We start from the raw sequence: 24124 nt of genomic DNA, 5'->3' as shown, positions 1-24124 counted from the left end.
TTGACTTTGACCCTCAGACAAAGTAACTGACCTTTGTGGAGGAAAACTTTGACCTTATTGCCTCCGTATATGATGCAATGACCCATTCAAAATCACTACATACATTATGTAATTATTGTAAAGAAACTTTTAAAACTTGTGAATTCTCCAATAAAACTTGAAGAGGACCTCATTTTCCCCAATAAAACACTTACCTGTCTACAATGTTAAGTGTATATCTGTTCACAAGAGCTTTTTTTTTTCTTTTTTTTTTCACAGTTGACATGCTTCACTGATGGTCGCGTTTTAGGGATGTCGTAACAAGTAGTGCAAGGATATTGAGGTAAGATATTTTAGTCCTTGCCATTTTGTACTAGATTACCTAGCTAGGTCTAAACATCAGTTTAATAGAGATTTTATTGGAATCTTGCTAAAGCTGAAGTAAAAGTTTAGTAGTTGTTTTACTGTAAATGTCCTCTGACAATGAAATCTCAAAATTCTCAGGTTTGTTGTCCTTTTATTGGAACTTTGAGTCTCAAAGAGGATAGCTGTTTTACATAGGAAAAAAACTTCAAAAAAAAAATCTTCAATGTTTGCATTATTTTCTATATTCAGGAAAGTGTTGATGTTGCAGCTGGAAAACTGGCTTACATCATCTGTCAGTGGTGTGGATCAAGACAAATCAAGAAGCTGTGACGTTATGGTTTAAGTTGGACTTCCTTCCATCACCATAGTGGAGCATTTTTCTCAACTTTTGTTGTAATTTCTTGACAAATAAACAAATATTGAAACTTATATTTATATTATTTGTGTTTTAGCAAAAAAAAAAAAAAAAAACAAAAACAAAAAAAAACAGTGTACTAGGTACAGTTGTATTATTAGCTTTCTTCTCTAAGAAATAGGGAATCACCTTTTTTAAGGATTAAAAATTGGAATTTAGGATGTTTTTTAACCTGCACAATGGGCTAATTTGTACTTTTCCTCTACAACTGATATTGACTTCTGCCTTGAAATATATTAGTATAACATACGTTATGTATATGAACAGTCATTTTACAGGTAAGGCCAAAAATCTGTCTGTTTAGGGTTACATTGGCGAAAAATAGGGTTGGTAGGTCAGGATTTTTTTTTATAAGTTTTTTTAAACCCTAAAGCAATGGCTGAAACCGGAGTCTGGGATCGAAATCTCGACTTTTTTTCGTAGAAAAGTTGGGGGGGGGGGAATTTGGATCGGTCAGGTAACCCTAAACAGATATTTTTTTGACCAAATACAAAGGATTTTGAGTTCATGCCATGGTGTCTGTTGTCTGTCATTTCCTAAACTTTATAAGATTAATACCAAATTTGGTCGAAGTAAGGATCTATAAATCCTTGGTCATAGTTTTTCATAAATGGTGACGGACTGCCCCTGGGCTGGAGGGGCGGGGCTCAATAAAAGAGAACCTCGACTGATACTACCATAAAGGCAGGTGCTAGTTTTCTTTGCGTTTCGATGGCAACTAGTGGTCGGTTCACATAACATTTGCAAACTTTTAGAGCTAGAGTAATATTATATTATATGCAAATCTTGACATTTTGCAAACATTGCATAAGTTAACTTTCTATGTGCTGTCTATCGAGAATGTATATTAACATTAGTGTCTTAGACAGTTGTTTCTATAACAATTTAAACTAAATCCTGATAGAAAAGACAGACATTTTCTTGTTATTTATATTAGGTCATTTTAAAAGGACTGGTATGTCGTGTAGTCACCTTGTGATAGATGAAACTCCTCTCCATTTTATTGTGTTATACTACTGTTACATTGCTGCCAGAGACAATTATAGAGCACACCTTGTCTAATTACATCATACCGACAACGTACGGCCTCGCTCCCTTTATCAATGTTACTAACAGGAAAAGAAAACTATCCTTTCATGTTCATCACAATCAAGGAACAGAACTGAGGCTACCCCACCAATGTTAGAGGTATAGCACGACGAAACACTTTTGATCATTACGTCGTGCCCATCAGAAGTTTCTCAATATCGGGCATCTAATATTATTGGATTACAACAGACCCAGAACGCAAGGTCAAAGAGATAAAAGGTAAGATCCCAAATATATGTCGTCTTTTCATATCGTGACCATTCATATTAATTAAATCATTTTGTATTTATTATTGATTTGCAAAATACCATTCATATTAATTAAATCATTTTGTATTTATTATTGATTTGCAAAATAGAAATATCTTTTGATAAGTTCAAATTCGAGTTACTTGATGAATTAAAGCCCATATCTTATACAAAGAAAGAAAACAATTTTTAAAAAATACACGCAATATTAAATTTTAGTACTACGTGATCCTGGTATTTTCTATTGATTGATAATAATATTTAATGTTCATCCATGTATGAAGTTTCATTAACATTTGCATTGGTTTAGTCAAAATGGTCAAGGAGATTGATAAGTAGAGATATAGTAGAATTAATTAGGCTGCATAGAATGCTTTCCTTGTTTATAAGTTTTAATATGTGGTCTATATCATCGACATATTCTATGTTGAGAACTGACATATCTTAGATCTTATTTTTTTTTTCTATTTTTTTTTTTTTTTTACATAACGGATATCATTTAATTATAAATGAAATAAATACTTTAATAATAATGAAAAAAAAAAAAGAGAAAAAAAAATATAAAAATTTGGAGATGCCGGGGATTGAACCCGGGGCCTTTCACATGCGAAGCGAACGCTCTACCACTGAGCTACATCCCCACATGCCTTTACTGCTCTGTCAAAATGTAGATAAACATTTGTTGTACTCTCTTGGATTTACACGTTTGGTAGGAACTGGTTTGAATGTTTTTCATTATGCATTGACAGATGATAAGCTTATATTTTACAAATGATGTAGTATAAGACCAGACAGTCAATTGTATACACGTAATCTGATTACATATTGACGTAGCCACGTATTAAGGTTTTAAGTAGGAGTTGCCTCCCTTCTTCCATGCTTGGAGTACCACATCTATTTTGACTTCAATCATGTTAGCTGTGCACACTGTTGAGCTACGTGTACACAAATGTGACTTATAAACCTTTAGGTAAGACTAAATGATATTTTTTACAAGTTAATTAGCTTTAAATCTCAGTGAAAGTATCACGTTTTAAAAAAAAAAAATCATTAATAGTTCATTTATTTTTTTTTTTTGAACAAAGCCCTAACAGTTAACAGTTATTGTTATTGGCCCTCCAATATTCATCATTTTTTTAAGCAAGGACAAATGTTTTAAATGCAATGATTATTTTGTTATTATTTCAAATAAGCACAGAAGTAGTTAGCTTAGATGTTGTTTCTACCAACTTCTTCGATTTTTTTTTCAAAGTTATATTAGGCCTACCATCTACATTATAATTTTACTAACAAATAACTGCATATTGCAGCTCAAAAGACTTTTAGACAGAAATTGGTGTCGAGGTATAGTAGGCCGGGTACGTATATTCGTTCTAATTAATAAACTAATCAAATAACTCATTTTATTCCTTGTATCAAATAAAAAATGCATGTATTTCAAAGCATGACTTGTATACTTTTTTATTCTGTGTAATAACTTAAAAGTGATCACCAATGTTACCCCCTGAAAGACATATTTACATATGATTTGATTTATTGCATATCATGCTCACAAGACTTAAGCTGCTCGATACTGAAGTGTTATAACAACATTTTTATTTTTATTTCCCTTAAATAGATAAAAAATATATAAAAACTACCGGGGTATTCTTTTGTTCCGTAAATATTCACAGTTTATGAACGGAAGTGTATAGTATAATCATTAGTTGCTTTTTGTATGGTCACTTGTGAGTATCGAAGCGGGATCAATGAAAACAGGCATGGCATACAGGTTGGTAAAACACCAAATATCGGCATTATTCGTAACTACAAATATGTTTAGCATTATAGACGTCCTTATAACATGTATATTAACAAATTCATGAACATGATTTTGAAAATAATGTTAGCAATAAATAAGAATCGAAGTGTAATCACTGAATTACGATCAGAAATGCGATGTGTTTCCTGAAATATATGTTATAATTGTAACTTATATGAGTAATTTGATTATTTATTTATTTACAGTTTCTTTATTCTTCATCATTCGTAATTAGAAAGCGACTAAAACATATCTTAAATTATGCATACACGAAATAGTTTTGTATAGTCGCTTGTTACTTTACTGTTTAGTCGATTGTTTTAATTCCAAAAATTACTTTATAGTCACTTGCGCAAAAATCTCTTTAGAAATCGCTCATATTTCTAATTTTCAGCAATTTTCAACCAAAGGAACTTACATATGATATCGTTTAGACCACAGGATGTGTTCAGCATTGAGAAACATATAAACAAAACATGTAAAGTTGCGTAAATTTAGTTTTTTATGATTTGATTAATGGAAAGTTCACTTTTTTATCACGTGATTCCCGGGCGACAACGATATTAAATACCAATCGATACAGACGAACAAGGGTAGATTAGATGCTCATCACTATCATCACTAATATTAACCAGCCTATATGTGTTATACAACGTCATAACAGGATTTTTTGTTTGTCTTGATAATGGGATAGATCGAATTTGACATTATTTTTGTCCATACTAATGGAATTATTCTTTTCTCTATAAGGTATACTTGAAACCAACACATATTTAGCGTGCGATTAGACTTAACTTATTTCGCTGGTGATAAGAAATTGTGAAAATCAATCGCCGCAACAATGGGATTACAGTAAAAACGAAAGTTTAAATCGCGAAATTGAATCCCCCTTGAATGACGTTAGACACGAAAATATGAAAATAAGTTTGTAAGTGAACAGCCATTTCCAGCGTACGAAATATAGAAATGACGTAAGTTATTTTCGTTTATGATTCTAGATGGATTTGTTTTCTCCCTAATTCTGACATTTTTTAAAGTAATGACTGGTCCATGGAAATCCAAGTTATACCTAAAGTATCGACGTGGTGCATTATATTGCATTTTTGTTGCATTTACTCCATCTAAATTGTAAATGACTATATGTATGGTCTTTTCAACAAAGTTGACTAAACGTTTAAATTGATAGTGTATTTGATAACTCTGTTAGACTGATTTGTTTAATTTGTTAGCTTCAGAGCCTTTTATCACTGAATATATTTCCTCTTTATAACAAGCGACTATACTAGTGTCCTCGCAAGCAACTATACATCGCCAGTTTTAAACAATGCAAGTGACTATACAATTTTAACTGATCATCCTACAACTTCAAAATACGATTAAGTAAAAGATATTGTGTCCATCAATATGTATATATGTGTTTTATATTGTTGGATTCATCTGTAAACCTGTGAAGGTGCTTGAAATAATGAAAACCAGACAGAATACATTAAAATAGTGCAAAATATTAGGCGGGTGTCTCAACTCTTCGATGATGAACAGCAGATCAACTCACGAAAAGTGTCTGAAATGTTAATGCTGGTTAACACTCAACATCTCATTAGTCATTGGTATTTCAAATTGCTGTCCATGACGCTGTTGATAACTGACGATTTCAACAAAAATGTATAGAATAAATGAAATTGGCAAAAATTATCTACTATCCATTGTTTCATTTGTCTTAGCAAGTGATCGAGTACCGCTATACAGACTCGCAACTACGAAATTAAAAAAAAAAATACTATACACTTCCGTTCATACACTGTGATATTGGACCAAACAGAAAAATGGTTTGTTGAACACATTTTAACTAGAAAGGGATTCCGACCTGACCTTATTTTTTGATGTTATATCATGACCGCCTGACAACCGTAACTCTGTAAACAAACAGTGATACATATGTAACATGTACTTATTGGTTATGGACACCGGATACCAGGCCTTGCTTTTTTACGAATATATTGGTTATCATGGTAACTACATAACTAATATCACGATAATGTAATCAGTAATGTACTAGATATTTTTACTTCTACAATTTAATCACTAGATAAAAGGTTTTGATAATTTGACGGATTTGGGTGCCTAAAATGGCACAAACCATTTATAGTCATTTGATCAATTTTAAAAATGTATAAAACTCAAATGTATAATTTCAACAATATCCCTCCATGGCTGAAATATCGCTCTTCATGCTACAACTAAGACTTATTTGACGGAAAGCTTTTTCAATGACATTTTCTTAAAAAGTTGTTTGAAACAATTAGTCCATTACAAATCAAACATTTTTTGTTACCGCCGTTTTTCAGGAAGTAGTGTAAAAATCTTCCCCAAAATCCATACAAATGTCTCCCTAGGACCCCATTTGTGCATATTGTATTACCGACAAACAGGCCTATGTAGACACCATGGAATTTGATAAGTACATAATATTGCTCAGAAAGTCTTGAAGGGATCTGTCCCCAATTATTTATATAAGCTCTCCTTGAATGCATTGAAGGTTTGATAAGAAAACAAGACTGCCAACAGGCATTTGTCTTGGATTCTGACAATTGAAGTTATAATTATACGTACTGAAGGAAGTTCTTTGTAAAAGATTATAAGACTCTTTCATATGTGGATATGAGGGTCACAAAATGAAGTAAAACCCGAGGCTTGGTAGAATATCCCTATCCTTCATATCCACTTATGAGTATTTTTCTTTCATACCTCGACGTTTTATTGCAATTTTACAACTATTCCGCCATTTTGATATAAATTCGGAGAAATTCACGACTGAAAGTCAACTTTCCATACATGAAAAATTACATGATATTTTAAACAAAAATTCCGTTGTTTGCATCCTTTGTAGTAAAACCAGTCAAGTTTGTGAAAAAAATGTGAAAATTTTACTCGGTTAAACTTCTTGTCGTGTATCACAAGTACATCGGATATAGCTATCTCCGCGAGCGAAACAGTCGCAACATCTCGGAAAATTTTGCGGTAATCTTCGGAAGTTATATTTGGAGATGTTGCAATTGCCTATGGCAATCTGCAAAATAATAATAAAAATAAAAGAAATACTTTAAATTCATGATTTTATTCATAATCTAGGAACAAATAATCACAAATAAATAAAATATGAATACCTGATGTAGTTGTGAATGTTTTTTAAGAATGTTTATAAGAATGTGCACTGTCATCATTAAAATAACTCTAAACTTCTCTTCAGTCATCATAACACTTTACCAATACATTTTTCACAGTACGCCTCACTCACAAGTTTCCAGTACCTTAAGCTCGCTGAAGCCTGCCATCGTCGGTGACCCACTGTCGGTCTCCGACGATGAAGCCTGCAAGCAATTATCTATTAAACAATTTGTTGGTGAACTTTTTCCAATCAGCTTAAACATTTCACACATAGAAGACCACAGATGAGAGAGATGACGGATGACAACAGGACACTCTCGATGGCTGACGAACCAGATTTTTTACAAGATAACTCATTACACAATTCCTCAAAGCGGTCCTTCTCAGTGACTGTGCTGTTGTTACAGTAGTTTCCCTTGCACGAGCCTCTGCACGTGATGAACATGTTATCATCGTAACATTGGTTACCCCAGTTGGTGCTGCACGAGCGAAACACGGAGTTGATCTCTTTTTTACCTACAAATAATAATAATGATAGGAATCACTGTTGGGAAAATGTTAAGTACAAAATGTGTGAAATATAGAACTGAAAAGAAAAATCATTCTTTATGAGTCTGATAATACTGATATTCATGGGATGATTTACCGAAATTTAGGTTTGAAAATGCAACGATCATGTTCAGTAATCGTTTGAAATAGAGAAAAAATGGAAACAAATCCTAACACAACACCAACCTGAAATATTTTCTCGTTTAACACAAAATCGTGAGGACGAATGTCTACTGCATGTGAAGCATTATTTAAAATAATTTGTATGAAGTCCAAACTCAGATAACACATTAACAGTGAAAGGTATTGCACAAAGCAGTGCGTTTATTTAATGTTATTTTATCAGTGATTTCTGAAGACAAAACTAAACTGACAATAAGTTTTATCTACTGAACTTTACTGAGCTACAATTGGTATTTTCTAGTCATAATTTCCATATATAGGACTGGTAGGGGACATTTCTATCAACTACCTGGTGTAACATGACATTTCATTATAAGTTTTGGGACCAACATGATGTTTGTTTCTTGGCAATCTGGTGCGACGGAACAATTCGGTATTGGACTGGATGAGGCGTTTCGTTTAGTGCAGCCAGTTCTTATTTTAATATATTTTTTATACAATATAAACAGACACCGCTAGACACAATTATCCGAACATTCTTTGACGTTACATGATTCATGGACTTAAAATACTCCATATGAAAGGATTATATACTTTAAAGATGCTCCACCGCCGACAGAGCATAAATGATATTCATCATTTGAACAATAATTGGTGTTTAATCGTGTATATATATGTCTAGTTAACACAAAATATAATATAAAATAGTTTAATTTGCCTTTGGTGCATGCGCAATCAGTACATTATTCCATATAGGATATAGTGTAACGGAATTTTTTCGGGATGCAATTAATTATTTTCGATATTTTAAACTTGAAGTAAAATTAGAAGCTCAAACTTTTCAACGATGGTAATGGTGTAAAGTAAGTAACTTTTGTAACTGAAGAAAAATATCAAATCGTCTGCTGCTGTTTTTGATAGTGAAAAAATACCATTTGTCAGCGGTGGAGCATCTTTAAGAAGGACTCCTGAACTTAAGATTCTTTTCTTAATGTCGATAATGCTTTCCTAAGGAGAGGTTTTAAATAACTATTTAATTTTTTTTAAAGTAATGCTGGTGAAACAGAACCTAAGCATTATACAATTATCCAGGTTTCTGTCCGTGTAAAAAGATATGCATGGGACAACAACACAGTGTTGGAAATAATGTTGTATGCGAATGAAGTTAAAATTTATTATGGTTAGAACTGTAGATCAATCGTACAAATGTACTGTACCTTAATTCGAGAGCTAGCCAGGCTACCTGCTTTTAATAAAATACTCAAACAAAAATAGTTATTTATTTTATAGATAAAGGAAGAGATATCCCGACAGGTAGTTACTAATGGCATTTGTTTAACAGGACACGTGTAAATAGAACTAAATTACCTTTCATTAAAAGCTTCAAAATGAACGTTATAATTTTGACAGCATTAGAGGAACGCCCTGTTTAATACCCAATCTCGTTTTAAAAATTACTAGTACACGTGTTCAAAGTAAAGTGTAAATCCGTTTGTTTTCAATAAAAGACTTGTATTTTAAACAATTTACTATAATACACAGCGCACTGCTGTTTCTCCAGTAAGTCCATTAGACCGGCTCCAGCACAAGTTTTCATGAAATGATTAAGCTGTAGAAATCATTAGAAGTTACGGGGAAATATTTTGATTGTTTTATGAATATCATGAAATTTTGCAATACAGATTTCACACAATTTAAAAGCCATTATTACACGCAATTTCATGGATGTAAGATGGGAACATGTCGAAGAAGTCAATAAAAAGACTGATAATAACATAAAGTTTCACCGTGCGCACTCTTTTTATTGTACATTTAACAAAATTATCATCAGTGTTGTCAATAGCGTCAATAAAATCAGAGATTTTAGTTATCAATGTCTCTGATTAAATCATTCTGAGGTTTTCTTTGTCTTTGTAAAATTAAACCTATGGAAAATCCTATTAAAGTTTTGTCATGTTCAAAGTGTTGGTAACGTTTAGTGCGAGAAAAACCACCATTTAAAAGTTCTTCTTGACATTGGCAGTATAAAATGATACCACACAGATATTTCTAAGCTACTCTAACACCCTAAATAACTCCCATGTGCTGTTTCTGTGCCCGGATAATCCCGCCAATTACTACACACGCCCAGCGCTTCCGGTCCGCTCGGACACACTTTGATTAGGAGAAGATGGCTACCATACGTCCGTCCGCCATACTGCCTAGGATCAACCTACCGGTGGCTTGTGCTTTACAACACTAATATGTACGATAGAGGTTCGTGACATTAAAGAAAAATAACATAAGGGAGTTAAAACTTGTTTTTCTTTTCAAACGGAAGATGAAATTGCTTGATTTAGAGAAGAAGAAAAAACAACACCAGGATATGTTAGATCAGCATTAGTTTGTTCTGTGTCCTATTTCCGGGACACTTAAAATCTTACGTCTAAAACTGCTGTAAAATTCCGGTTTATATAGGAAAGAAGTTGGCATCGTGAACAGAGACATGGAACGATTTTTTTAACCAACAGTAAAGTATTTGTTGGTTAAAATTCATGCCAGGTCCCTGTGGTATCGTAGTAAACTACAAGCAAATGTCTACTGGGGTCAGCGGTGGCAAAATGCTTAAATAATAGCTTGCTCCCAACTTTACATGTGGGCAGTAATTGGTGGACCCGAATCTGCAGCAATGGAGTACTGACAGTTAATAGACGTTTCTGTCCAAACTACTCAGTTGCAAATGTTAATAATAGCTTGCTCCCACTTTACTAATTGGTGGACCCGAATCTGCAGCAGTTAACTACTCAATCATTAAGATGAATGAACTTGAAAAGTAACTTGCTGTTCATGATAAAAAGACAATGATCATCTCTCAGATGGATATTTGTTGAATTTATATATGAGTATACCGTACAAAACGTAAACTTGTTTATAGTCTGATGGCGATACAACCAAGAGATTCTGTGATCAATATGCATTAAAAGCATGGACATAATACCATGGAATATGTAATTAATGTTGTCCTTTTTCCATAGCGCATGTACAATGATAGTTTTACGAAATATCTTGCCCCATGAGAAAATTAGCTTTAAATACTGAATTGTCACATTGACAAGGTTTAATCGGCATGAGCAACAAGTCAATGTAAAGTACAATGATAGTTTTACGTAATATTTTGGCTCGTAAGAAAATTAGCTTTAAATATTGAATTGTCACATTAACAAGGTTTAGTCGGCAGGAGCAACAAGTCAATGTAAAGTACAATGATAGTTTTACGTAATATTTTGGCTCGTAAGAAAATTAGCTTTAAATATTGAATTGTCACATTAACAAGGTTTAGTCGGCAGGAGCAACAAGTCAATCTAAAGGCTTATGATGATCTATTGGAACACTTCAACCACTCAGAAACTGTTGTCCCAACCAATTGGTGGTAAGCTCTAAAATAATATTCCGTCTTTGCATATTACAGAGTTAGCTCCGTTGCGGGTAGGTATCAATTGTTAGTCATTATTTTGTGAGCGCAATTCACGTCGTTTTCTTCGAAATGTATGACGTTACGCTCGCAAACGTGACGTTACAATCGATACCTACCCGCAAGGGTAGATAACTCTGTAATATGAAAATACAGAATACCATTTCGCGCGATATTTATGTAACAATTTGAGATAATACGCGGACACTCAATACCAACAGTATAGTGTCACCAGTGAAGTCATACGGCAGAATGAGATGTTACATGATTCATCACTACCATAGATAATCTTCACATGTTCGATACTGAGTTACTATTCATGCCTGTGTGACGTTTTGCATTTCACTCCTGAACACGTTACACACTAAACATATGTAGTATCGGGAGTTATGAAAACTAATCAGCCTTTTTAGATTTAGTTAACGTTTATGAAAACTAATCAGCCTTTTTAGATTTAGTTAACGTTTAACTAAAGCAAAGGACCACTTACAGCAGACAGTTAGTTTGACAACGTTTTGGGGTAAAAAAGTGAACCCTGGCGTACACCTCTTTAAGGCAACAATTTATTCATTGCGTCTGAGACATTTTGAATTCTTTATACAGTAGGTAACTTGCATGTTCTTTGTCACAGTACTACAAAACACACAATTAGTTTGTGGGCAAGGCGGGTCCATAGAAAGCATGCCAAGTCCTAGGTCGAGCAGCTCTTATTTCGGAAAATAGACTACCGATTGACTTTTTTAATGACATTTATTCTTGTTTCTCTAAGAAACTTGTTTGTTTTATCATGCTAAACGTCCCGGTCATGTAAAGACGGCATATTGTGTGTGGATGTTTTGGGAGGCTGCAGTATATTCGTGTTTTGTCTCCTTGTCTCGGCCAGGGAACAGAAGCCAGAGCCTTTCTCACAGGCTTGGAGGTAAAGGCCGAAAGTGAGGCGGTGTTAAGAAGACATTAGGAGAAAAAATGTCAGATAGGAAGAGAGAAAGGGTAAGATCCTATATTTAGTCGCCTTTTACGATCATATAATGCGGTACCAGGTACAATTCTAACGTCCTACCTGCAGGGCTGCTGTAAGACACCCACCTAGATGATATAATGATACGTATTTTTTAATCGACATTTGACATTACATGTGCAAACTTGGGTTTCCATACTCCCGATGATAAGTGACGTAGTTTGACATCTACATGTTTGATGCTAGGTGATAAGTGAGAAACTGTTTTATGTTTGACGCAAGATGATAAGTGAGAAACGTAGTTTTATGTTTGATGCTAGATGATAAGTGAGAAACTTAGTTTTATGCTTGACGCAAGTGATAAGTGAGAAACTAGATGATTGACGCAAGATGATAAGTGAGAAACGTAGTTTTATGTTTGATGCTAGATGATAAGTCAGAAACCTAGTTTTATGTTTGATGCTAGATGATAAGTGAGAAACTTAGTTTTATGTTTGATGCTAGATGATAAGTGAGAAACTTGTTTTTATGCTTGAGCAAGATGATAAGTGAGAAACTTGTTTTATGCTTGAGCAAGATGATAAGTGAGAAACGTTTAGTTTTTATGTTATGTTTGATGCTAGATGATAAGTCAGAAACCTAGTTTTATGTTTGATGCTAGATGATAAGTCAGAAACGTAGTTTTATGTTTGATGCTAGATGATAAGTGAGAAACCTAGTTTTATGTTTGATGCTAGATGATAAGTCAGAAACGTAGTTTTATGTTTGATGCTAGATGATAAGTCAGAAACGTAGTTTTATGTTTGATGCTAGATGATAAGTGAGAAACGTAGTTTTATGTTTGATGCTAGATGATAGAAACTGTTTTATGTTTGATAAGTGAGTGAAAACGTAGTTTTATGTTTGATGCTAGATGATAAGTGAGAAACGTAGTTTTATGTTTGATGCTAGATGATAAGTCAGAGACGTAGTTTTATGTTTGATGCTAGATGATAAGTCAGAAACGTAGTTTTATGTTTGATGCTAGATGATAAGTCAGAAACGTAGTTTTATGTTTGATGCTAGATGATAAGTCAGAAACGTAGTTTTATGTTTGAACGCTGTGTGACACCTGTTTGATCACATCCCACTTACTTTTGTCCCATTGCTCCTGTATCACACAGTAGTTTCCACACTTGATACGACTCTGTAAGTCCATCATCTCGTCTGTATTGTTTAGACAGTCGAAGCCATTGTTCTGGTCATTAACAGTGTAGGAACAGACATGGCACCAAAATGTCTCCCCACTGGCTGAGCTTTCTTCTGCATCACCTTAAAGATAGACACGAGACTAAACTAGTCTAATCTTCGGATGACCGTTTAAATGAAATTATCGACATCATTCCTAAACAAACTAAAATGATTTAACAATATATTGTGTACACTTTACAACACATAGCATTTGGAATACATGTATATAAATGTGATGGAAGAAATTTTGCTCTTATTACACAATATCAATATGCAATACGTATATTAATTGATGCCAAAAAATCGATAACTATGAAACAGAAAATTATTTTCCCTCTAAATTTTGCACAAGTTAGTTCCTTTACTAAAAAAATATCAACTTATTTGTTTTTGCATCGAACGCTCTCAACAAAATTGACTGAAAACAACATAAAACATTAATATTCCCGGTAATTGCACTATGAATATATTTGTGTAGTTATGAAAATGAAAACACACCTGTCGTTTTAAAGTTAACATGCCAATATTGGCTGATTTTCCAATGTAAAGTTAAATACTTACAAGTCCAATGATTATCACATACAATACTTCCAATACTTACATGATCCAAACGTTAGCAGAAAGGTTAGTCCAATGATTAACACATACAAGAATCTCTTCATTTTCAAGTTATATATTAAAACAAACATATAAAATAAAAAGTTTTGTTTATATCTGGTTGTAGAAGGTCTGCATGTTAATGTGACGATGACGTCCTTGGTTGTGTGTGTGTCTATGTTGAGGGGGACGTCTACCTGGATTAGGGACCGTTCGTGGAGTCTGGGTGGTCACATTTAGAAGATTAATGCACGAATGATTACCCGAGTTTGAGGGGCCCAAACAGGGGCTACAGACAATATATAATGTTTTTTCGTCATTGTTTTAAAATAAATAAGACAAATCTCAGATTTAGTAGTATACTTCTTACCATGGCATTAATATTCGGACACACTTTATTATGCATATAGTGGAGCGAAGACACTTATATATATAAATACATGTAGTGTAACGTTGTTTGAAGACGCTTAAATCTATCTATATTGAAAAGAAACCCGAAAGCATTTAAATAATGATGAAGAGTTGTGCTACGACACGTTGAACTATTTTTTTTATTTGTACAAATATCAACTTTATCCTAGGGTTAAACGTATATCGAAGACACTTTAAAAATACGTATCGTGTAACGAAACTTGAAGATACTTTGATATTTTTTTTGGTGTTACGACACGGAAAGAAGCTAAAAATAAATAAGTTATATTTATCTATGAATGAATCTTTAGCATATAAAAACTCGAAAACATTTTAATTAGTTTAATTGTACAACATTGCTACATTATATCTTATTTACTGTGGGACACTGTAACATGTCTATGGTGTAATATGAAGAGCTTCCATCGTTTTATTTTACTAAAGCTACTGCTGCATGACAAGTGTGTTTGTACAGAAAATGTCATCACTATCGGGGTGTCGGCGACAGGTGTTTGTAGACGTACATTCCATAGTAAGATTATAATGTCAGAAATGACGGTGATTCACGGAATGTATTGTTTATATATTATAAATCCCCATCACTTAATACAGTGACCACGCGTCTGCCGACTGTCATGTTGGCCATGGGAAGCTGTTATCAGCTACTTCCGACCCTCTCTCCGTGTTTATATACCGGTCATTCCGTCACAGTGATAGCTATATCTACATCAAACTTATACCGGACACTGAGGCCCACCTGGGTATATCAGGGTCGCCATCTATTAGAAATGTCAAAAGGGTCGATCTCCTACCAACGGACATCAGAGGGTGGATTTTTAGCCACGTCATTTTCGCAGCGTAAAATTTGATATAATGCATCCTTTTTTTTTAGTAATTCAGAAAATTTTACAACATACTTTTTCCTTTCTTTTTGTATTTAGTTGTATTAACAAAGTGAAATACCGCTGACTATGCATTGAAAAACTATTTAACATCTCGCATCTTGGCTTTTTCGGTCACCTTTAAGTCATCATATAGTTACTGGTTAATCACTTTCTATGGAGGCATATATAACACTAACTCGTAAACTCATTTCAATTTATACAATAAGTGTGCGTGACCGTTTAAGACTTTAGCACAGCATACAGCCTTCAGGCGACTGAGTTATACATAGACGATATTACACGTAGATAAGTAACAAATATTTACCGTATATGCATTGAACAATTTATATAGAAACGGTCCCTTAAATATTATCCAAAACCACCAAGGTAGCATTTCCACAAACTGGTAAACTCTTTCTTTATCTGTTGGAGATAGCTGGCGATTATAGGATATCACAATTTCAGCTATGCTCTAATTTTCCGCTATTGGTAGCTCATTGTTGGAGATAGCTGGCGATTTATCTCGAATGCTTAGTATTTGAGTCTAATATTTCCTTTTGTGGCGTCACAACTGGTATAGCCACTATTGCGCTTGTGAACTTCATTGCCAAATGTTGATTCAGAGTGGTGTCCTATGACCATCCTTATTATTGTAAATTGTAAATACAAATCATAGATTTTTTGACATCTAATATAAACACGAAGACCTTTGATTCGGTTCATATGGTGTTATACCATCCTGATATAATCTAAAATAATAACCTCGGGCTACGCCCTCTGTCATTCATTGTACCAGGGCGGTATAGCACCACAAAGAACTCAACAAAGGTCCATAATTGATAAATACATATTATCACAAATCATCATAAAATACGATTAACTTAATTGAGACAGCAGAAGAGCCCCAGTATAACTCTATAACTAGAGACAATTAAGTACATGTAATTCATTATAAGTTTATATCCTTAACCATCGAGAGTATTGGCCAGTATTGAAGATGAAAAGAAAACTGTGAAAAATAGTTATTAGATAAAGATCTAGATTTACCCTTTCAGCACATTCAAACATAAATGTATGGCTGATGCTTGTGGAAAAAAGAATGAAATTGCCATTCTTGAATAAATTTATAAATAACATTATTTTTGTATTATAGTTTTACTTTACGACGTTGGCGATTTCCCTCATTTCTGAACCGATACCTGCTAAGTTTAGGTAAGCATTCTCTCTTTATTCCATACTGATCAAATGTACACTGCAATCGGTCCGAACGGACAGTGCAATAAATATGTATAGCAATAATATAATTAGTTCGAGATTTTGTCTTGTTTACATTACTGACATGAGTTGATGGTATAAATTGCCGACACCTATCCAGTCAATATCACAGTCTCAGACTTTATTTAACGCCTGCAAACATACGCATAACAACGAAATAACACAGCATAAGAATACACGGCGTGCTGACACTTGGAGTGGTAGAGGCGGCTGTTCCGGTGCCGGACGGTTGTTTTAGTATCGCTGTGACGTCTCTGTTGTTGCAGTTATCGGACCGGCACTGGTATTGACAGGATACGTCGTATAGGCTCTGGTCACAACAATTTTCGCCACATTTGAAGGAGTCCGGTAAAAAACATCCCCTGGAGATTGACCGTATTTCTGTTAGATCTAAAAAAAAAAAAAAAAAAAAAAAACAACAGCGTTTTAAATCAGTCAAGAATAAAAGAGAATTAGTTAGGTTCATGTGGAAATTCTTTGAATGCTAATGGGAAAATTCCACAATTTGTTCTCAAGTTAAAAACTAAATTACACTGCCTTTATCTCTATGCATTGTTACTGTATCCAGCTGGTAGTATGTAACTTTCGTGTCAGTTGTATTGTGTAACTGTGGTTATATCTACCACCGGCTGGTACAAGTGAATCTGTCGTGAATCACGTGATTTGAAGTGACGATCCCACGAACAGACAAAATGTCTGCCATGCAGAAAACCGAGGCGCTTCGGGAGAAACCAGACGGTAAGCTTCCGAACTCAATGGGTCTAATGTATCAAGAACTGGCCTATAGACGTCGGACATTATTACCAAATATACCCATGTTTACATTTCTGCTCAATTCTGTGTCATTGTTGCTAACATTCAAATAATCGGAGGGCGGGTGTAGAAAAAATCTATCAACATTTCATCAACACGTCGCGAAGTGAAACCCACGAACGAAGTACGTTTTACTGTTATACGACGAAATAAGTTATATAACCACTGAATTGATATTCGGTCATATATAATGACAGAACAATTTCAGATAATTAGAATGTCCGATAGTCTATATTTGTCAATATCTATGATTTTTTTTGTAAATGGTGAGTGACACGAATAGGTCATCATAGCAAAAAGATGGTGGGTCTGTGTGAACTTTTTATACATTGTACATACATTTTGTATGCCAAACTGTACTAAAGTAGGCTAACAATGTCATCGGAGTACGTCGCGCTGTCCGAGGTGTTGAAATCTGGCTAATTTTCAATCTTTCAGGATATCTAGTGACAGTAATATGACATGATATGCGTTGTGTCATATGCCAAATTAAAGATGAATTATCCGTGTGTCGATTGAGACTATTCTTGTTGTCATATCTTTCAAAGTTTTTAATATTAATATTTTTTTCTTGAATTGGGTAGTGTTATATAGTCGGCCGAGTTATAAACTTGACACAGTATTACACATACATGTGCGTGCGTGGACAGCTGATCAGTGACATCGGTTATTGCTGGACTATCAGTAGTTGTTTCCCTGGCTGAGTGATAGAGGTGAAGGACACAATGCTTAGTATGCATGTACCGCAACATGCAGGTCAAGTTGTATCAATTACAAGAAGATGTGAAATAGATGCAGCCTTATTTACACAAAGTGTTTTTTTAATTATAAACAACCGCTCGGTCAAGAAGCCGAGAGATCTTTATCGCTTCTGGAGCAGTTTTTCTACACTCACCCTCCAATTTTTTGAATGTTTGCAACAATCACACAAAATTGAGCAGAAATGTAAACTGCATGGCAGACATTTTGTCTGTTCGTGGGATCGCCACTTCAAACCACGTGATTTCTGACAGTATTACAGAGTTATCTCTCTTGCGAGAATGTTCGCTTATGACGTCATTATTTTGTGAGCGAAAAACACGACGTCACAATCAATTGTCTACATAACATAAAGAATGTTTAAAATCGTTAAAAAGTTAAAATAAAAGCAATAAAGTGAAAAATTAGATTATTCCTATGAGGTGTTTGCGGTCCCTGTCGTTAATGGGAATGGATTTTCTAGACTGGATTGCCTGCCGTAGTTTTTCTACTCTCCGCTAGGATTTGCTGCGAAAATACAATAGGAGCACAGCCTAGTGGGGAGATTAGGTACTAAGGCAGGTAATATAGTCTATGGATTTTCAAACACCGGAAATAACGTTCGTCGCGATAAACGATAAAAGCAGAACACCCATTTTCATTTTAAATATCTAGATATTAAAAAATGCAAGAAAATAACACATGTGTTTGAAAAAATTGACACGGGTTTTTCCAAAAGTATGGAGCTACCTTAACGCAAATACGGAATAAAACATGATGTACTATACGACTATCATGTTTGTTGTTAAAGCTATATTGCATGCTAATTTCACTATAACGATATGTCACTTAAACATTTTATATTTGAACATTGGCATGTAACTTAATGATTTAGCTCCCCAAAAGCCTATATCGATCTATATAAAAGCAGAAATCCAGGGATCAAATATTCCTGGTTTTGAATAAGCGCATTCAATCACCGCCATATTCATTGACTTCGGATTTCGTCGGATTCCGCATCGTATCACGTGACTGACGTTCGACACGACCTGCACGTAGTGAGCCAGGAAGCAAGCGTAAGCGCACACGTGTTTGTTTACGTTTTCCTATGTCCACAGAATGAATATTTGAAACATCAAATTCACACATTGCCGTAAAATATTGTGAGTATCAAATATTGTAATGTGCGAGCATTATTTTCTTTGTGGATCCAGTCTGCTGAGGTCGACCATATGTTTTGTTTATGAAAAATTGTTGACATCACAACTCTCGTGTTACTTCGAGATTGTCGTGACGATGTTCGGATGAGTTCGGAATGATTCGGCATCTTTCGAGCCTATTTTTCACTTGTACACGCTAAAAAAGATTTTTTACTTTTCTAATTAAAAATACTTCAAGTGCTGCAACTTTATAAAAAGTGGTAAAATTAGAAAGTTTTAACCTCGCACAGACGGATAAAAATATGTATAACACTTAAACAGTTTTCACAATGACAAAATTAGCGAAAGTTATAGACCATACAACTTTAAAGATGCTCCATCGCTGACAAATGGTATTTTTCACTATCAAAATCAGAAGCAGACGAATTAGTGTTTTTCTTCAATTACAAAAGTTACTTACTTTACATCCTTCCCGCCACTTCTAATTTTACTTCAAGATAAAAATATTAAATTTAATTAACTGCATCCCGAAAAAATACGTGGCACTATATCCTATATGGAATGAAGTACTGATTGCGCTTGCACCAAATGCAAAAGAAATTATTTTATATTATTTTTGTGTTAATTAGCCATATATATGCACGACTGAACACCAATTACTGTTCAAATTATCAGTATCGGCGATGGAGCATCTTTAAGTCAAAAAATCATAAAAAAAGAAGAAACATGACATGACCTACCTTGGTTGTACACAACCTTCGTGACGCACTGAAATGTTTCCGGACATGGAACAGTCGGAGATCCGGTTTTCACGTGGTCTGTGTCGTTGGCGCACTCATAATGAAGCCAGGGTGCAGCCGTTATGGTGTAAGAACAGGAGTAACAGTTGACATTGGCGGTAACTGAAGTCATAACACCTGGAAGTAGAAAATTAATTCTAGATAATTAAATGGTAGAATGCACCCCATCTCTGAAATTTGGCTTAATAATCTTTGTTTCTGCGACATGTCTGGTTCTAGATTCTGAAGTTTCAAGCTAGAGGGAGATTAGAATTAGAATTCTGTTGAGAAAATCATGGAGTTTCAGCCGATATTCACATGGTTCACTTGAGTTAAATCATTGTCATCCTATATCTGTAACATAACAACAGTTTACTGTATAGTCTATAACAAAACAACTGTACAGAGGGATATTCTACATAAACAATATTATAAATATAACATTGTTCAGGACACGTGATCAATTAGTGTTGTTCAGGACACGTGAACAATTAATGTTGCTTTCGCTTTAGAACTACTAGTACATTTCGACATTCGCGAGCGTACATTGGCCTTTCTGCACTATTATTATTATTTTTATTTTCCTCCAAAATGAAGAGTAGATATTAACAATTATGTATATGGTAATAACATAAAGTAGTATGTACAAAATTACGAAAAGAGAGAAAAAGAGAGAAAAAAACCCCATAATAAGTATATATTAGAAAAAGACAGAGGAGTTCACAATTCTCTCGGATATTTCTATATCATAATTATTCCAATATATGTACAATACATGTATAAATATATATGCATATACCTATATAAGGAAATACAAGATGCAGCTTTGCAGTGAGTATTCTGCACTTACAAGTAGGTATCCATTATGACGTCATTATTTTTTGAGTGCAACCCACGTCGTTTTCTCTGAAAAGTATGACGTTGCCCTCTGAAATACATGACGTGATATTCAATACCTACCCGCAAGGACATATAACTCTGTAATATACAAATACGGAATAAATCAGCTACATTTACATATGAACATTTGATTGGCTACAACCAGAACATAGCCGCCAATAAATGGACTTATTTTATCTGATTTCGATCGAAAATTCAATTCACACACAAGAGCCGTTAGGCTTTTAAATGACTACCATACTTGCCCAGTTTTGAATTTTGTTTCGGTAATAAATTGTATTCCGCTTATCAGCCCGGGGGTTGGCGAATGCTTTAAAGTATTTACAATAGTAACTGAAATATTATCAAATGAATGTACTATGGTTGTGATAAGTGAAACGTAATTCAATCAACCGTGGTTCTCTGATAGATTTCAGGCTAATGATAAGTCACCTCTTCAATGGTACATATAAACGTATAAATATCTGGCGTTGCAAAACAAACCAGAATATTAACCCTTGGCTAACTCCTCTGCACTGTATCTGTTTACATTACAATGTATATCATATTCATTGAAAAGTTTTCTCGGTAAAAAGAGTTTTTTTCTGGGATCATACGAAATTAACAATTTCAGTTTGGCAAAAACAGTACCCGAACTTTTCTGTGAAGAAGGTTACTAAAAAACGTAAATGCATTGATGATATGAAAATATTTCCCATAAAGCATTTTATTGTTAAAGTGAAAGTTGCGATCCTATTTCACTTATTTCAAAGAATTATTGTTCAGGAAATTAAACATGTTTGTAAAATCAAGATTATATCGAGGGGTATTTGCCAGAATTTCAAATTTAAAAAAAATGTCAAAATTGTGTTTTTGAAGGAAAATGATCCTTTGTGAGTTTAACTTTATTCTCACAAAGTTATAGGACTGAAAGTTAACGAGTAATGTATTTAGACATCACAATTAGACAAAATTTAACACCAACTCAGAGAGCCAGAACATTATGTATTTAACAGAAGAAAACATACCTGCAAAAACCACAAGCAAAAGTCCAAAATATTGACTCATGCTTTTTCCTTTTACAAATCAACGACGGCTAAGCTTACTCCTGATCACCGTCCGGAAAAATGTCCTTCTTTCCCTGGCTAAAACACAGAATTTGACATTGAACCTACTTTATCTATTATATCTACACGGAAGTTTTTTTTTGTAACAGTATTATTTTTACAATGAAGCTATTTTTATAACAGTAATATTTCTGAAATGAAGCCATTTTTGTACAGTAATATTTTTACGATGAAGCTATTTTTGTTACAGTAATATATCTACAATGAAGCTGTTTTTCACCCCTTCTGACTACTGACACAGATATAAAAATTCTACAGTGATGCCATATGCCTGGTTTCCTTATAGGCTATCGGGCATAATTTCTTCAGTGATGTAACGCCCCATCCCCCATTCCACTCACTGAAACAAATATATTTATACCATGAAACTATTCCCCCTACAGTTATAAAAAATTCTACAGTGATGCCATATGTCTGGTTCCCTTAAGCTATCGGGCATAATTTCTACAATGATGTTAAGCCCCATCCCCCTTCTCCATTTATAGAAACAATTATATTTCTAAATTGTGATATTTTCTCCCTTACCACTTACTGAAACAGTTATATCTACAATAATGCTATTTCCTCCATTCCACTTGCTTTAGCGTTTATATATACAATTAAGCTACCTTTATTTAAATAGTTAGAATGTCAAGCAGTTATTAATTGAGTCATATCCGGATTTGTAAATTAATGAATGATTTAAGACCGCAAATACATATAGCATCTGTTCGCTATGTAAAGTAACGATCACAACGGCGATGACAACATCAAACAATATGATGATTTAGAAATGTTATATCACATTATTATATGAACAAATAAAGTCTCTGTGAAAAAAAAAAAAAAAAAAAAAAAAATTGTAAATCATTACATACCAACAAATAATTTTTATGGTGGTCCTATACGACTTTGTTTCATAAATGCAGATTATGACAAATGATACATTAGTTATTGTTAGTTTTTATTGATAAGATAAACTATTTATCACTCAATTATTACACTTAAGTATAGATACTATTTAAATAACGATACACTAATCACCTGCGGTATGTGTCCATACTTTGTTCATTCATATCAGTTATGTAACAGAGTGCTTCCTTTTGATGTCGACTAAAAAGGTCTAATCGTTGTAGTAACAAATGACAAATTAGAATTATACAACACAGTGCTATCTTATCATTATACATAAAGTACTATGTACCTGTTATATCAACAATGTCAATTTCAGTGTTACACAGTACTGCCCGTTATATTTACAAACAATATCAGTTTTTATACACAGAACTGACCGTTATATTTACAAACAATTTCAGTTTTATACACAGAACTGACCGTTATATTTACAAACAATTTCAGTTTTATACACAGAACTGACCGTAATATATTACAAACAATTTTAGTTTTCTATACACAGAATGCGACCGTTTTATGTTTACAAACAATTTCAGTTTTACACAGAATAGTACCCCATTATATCGACAAACAATGCTCAGTATTATAACATATAACCCGTTATATCGACAAACAATGTCAGTCTTACACACAATGCTACCCATTATATCGACAATCAATGTCTGTATTACACATAGTACTACCCGTTATATCGACAAACAATGTCAGTATTATACACAGTACTACATGTTATATCAACAAACAATGTCAGTATTATATATGTAACATAGTACTACCCGTTATATCAACAAACAATGTCAGTATTATACATGTACAATACAATGTTATATCACATACAACTGTCAATATTTATATTTGTACATCCGTTATAACCGTGTATTATTGACAAACAATGTCAGAATTATACATAGTACTACCCATTATATCGACAAACAATGTCAGAATTACACATAGTACTACCCGTTATATCGACAAACAATGTCAGAATTATACATAGTACATAGTACTACATGTTATATCGACAAACAATGTCAGTATATTTACATATGTACTACCCGTTATATCGACAAACAATGTCAGAATTATACATAGTACTACCCGTTATATCGACAAACAATGTCAGAATTATACATAGTACTACCCGTTATAATCGACAAACAATGTCAGAATTATACATAGTACTACCCGTTATA

The 24124-nt window shown here is 33.8% G+C and overlaps 2 protein-coding genes and 1 non-coding gene across 4 annotated transcripts in view; all 3 read right to left on the bottom strand.

Annotated features, from left to right (window-relative positions):
- Positions 1-2666: 2666 nt before the first annotated feature.
- On the bottom strand, positions 2667-2738 carry Trnaa-cgc (transfer RNA alanine (anticodon CGC)). Its single transcript has one exon. It is a non-coding gene; the product is annotated as a tRNA-Ala (tRNA).
- Positions 2739-6997: 4259 nt separating this feature from the next.
- LOC138322515 (uncharacterized) lies at positions 6998-14176 on the bottom strand. The gene is made up of 3 exons (XM_069266538.1): positions 13976-14176; positions 13279-13455; positions 6998-7579 (listed from the first exon to the last, which is right to left on the bottom strand). The coding sequence occupies exons 1-3, from the start codon at positions 14061-14063 to the stop codon at positions 7314-7316; spliced, it is 531 nt and encodes a 176-aa protein (XP_069122639.1). The 5' UTR covers positions 14064-14176; the 3' UTR covers positions 6998-7313.
- A 1647-nt stretch (positions 14177-15823) lies between these two features.
- The window catches only part of LOC138321645 (uncharacterized), a 13355-nt gene continuing 5054 nt past the window's right edge, over positions 15824-24124 (bottom strand). For both annotated transcript variants that reach the window (XM_069265450.1, XM_069265451.1), the window contains exons 2-4: positions 21939-22055; positions 19993-20169; positions 15824-16931 (exon numbers count right to left, since the gene is read on the bottom strand). In XM_069265450.1, the coding sequence (XP_069121551.1) occupies positions 16663-16931; positions 19993-20169; positions 21939-21978 (486 nt within the window). In that variant the 5' untranslated portion in view covers positions 21979-22055 and the 3' untranslated portion in view covers positions 15824-16662. The remainder of the gene's footprint in view (positions 16932-19992; positions 20170-21938; positions 22056-24124) is intronic.

This window comes from Argopecten irradians, chromosome 4 (assembly GCF_041381155.1).
Source record: "Argopecten irradians isolate NY chromosome 4, Ai_NY, whole genome shotgun sequence".
In the NCBI taxonomy this organism is placed as follows: domain Eukaryota; kingdom Metazoa; phylum Mollusca; class Bivalvia; order Pectinida; family Pectinidae; genus Argopecten; species Argopecten irradians.
The sequence above is the reverse complement of the archived record's forward strand: the minus strand, read 5'-3'. Positions and strand labels throughout refer to the sequence as shown.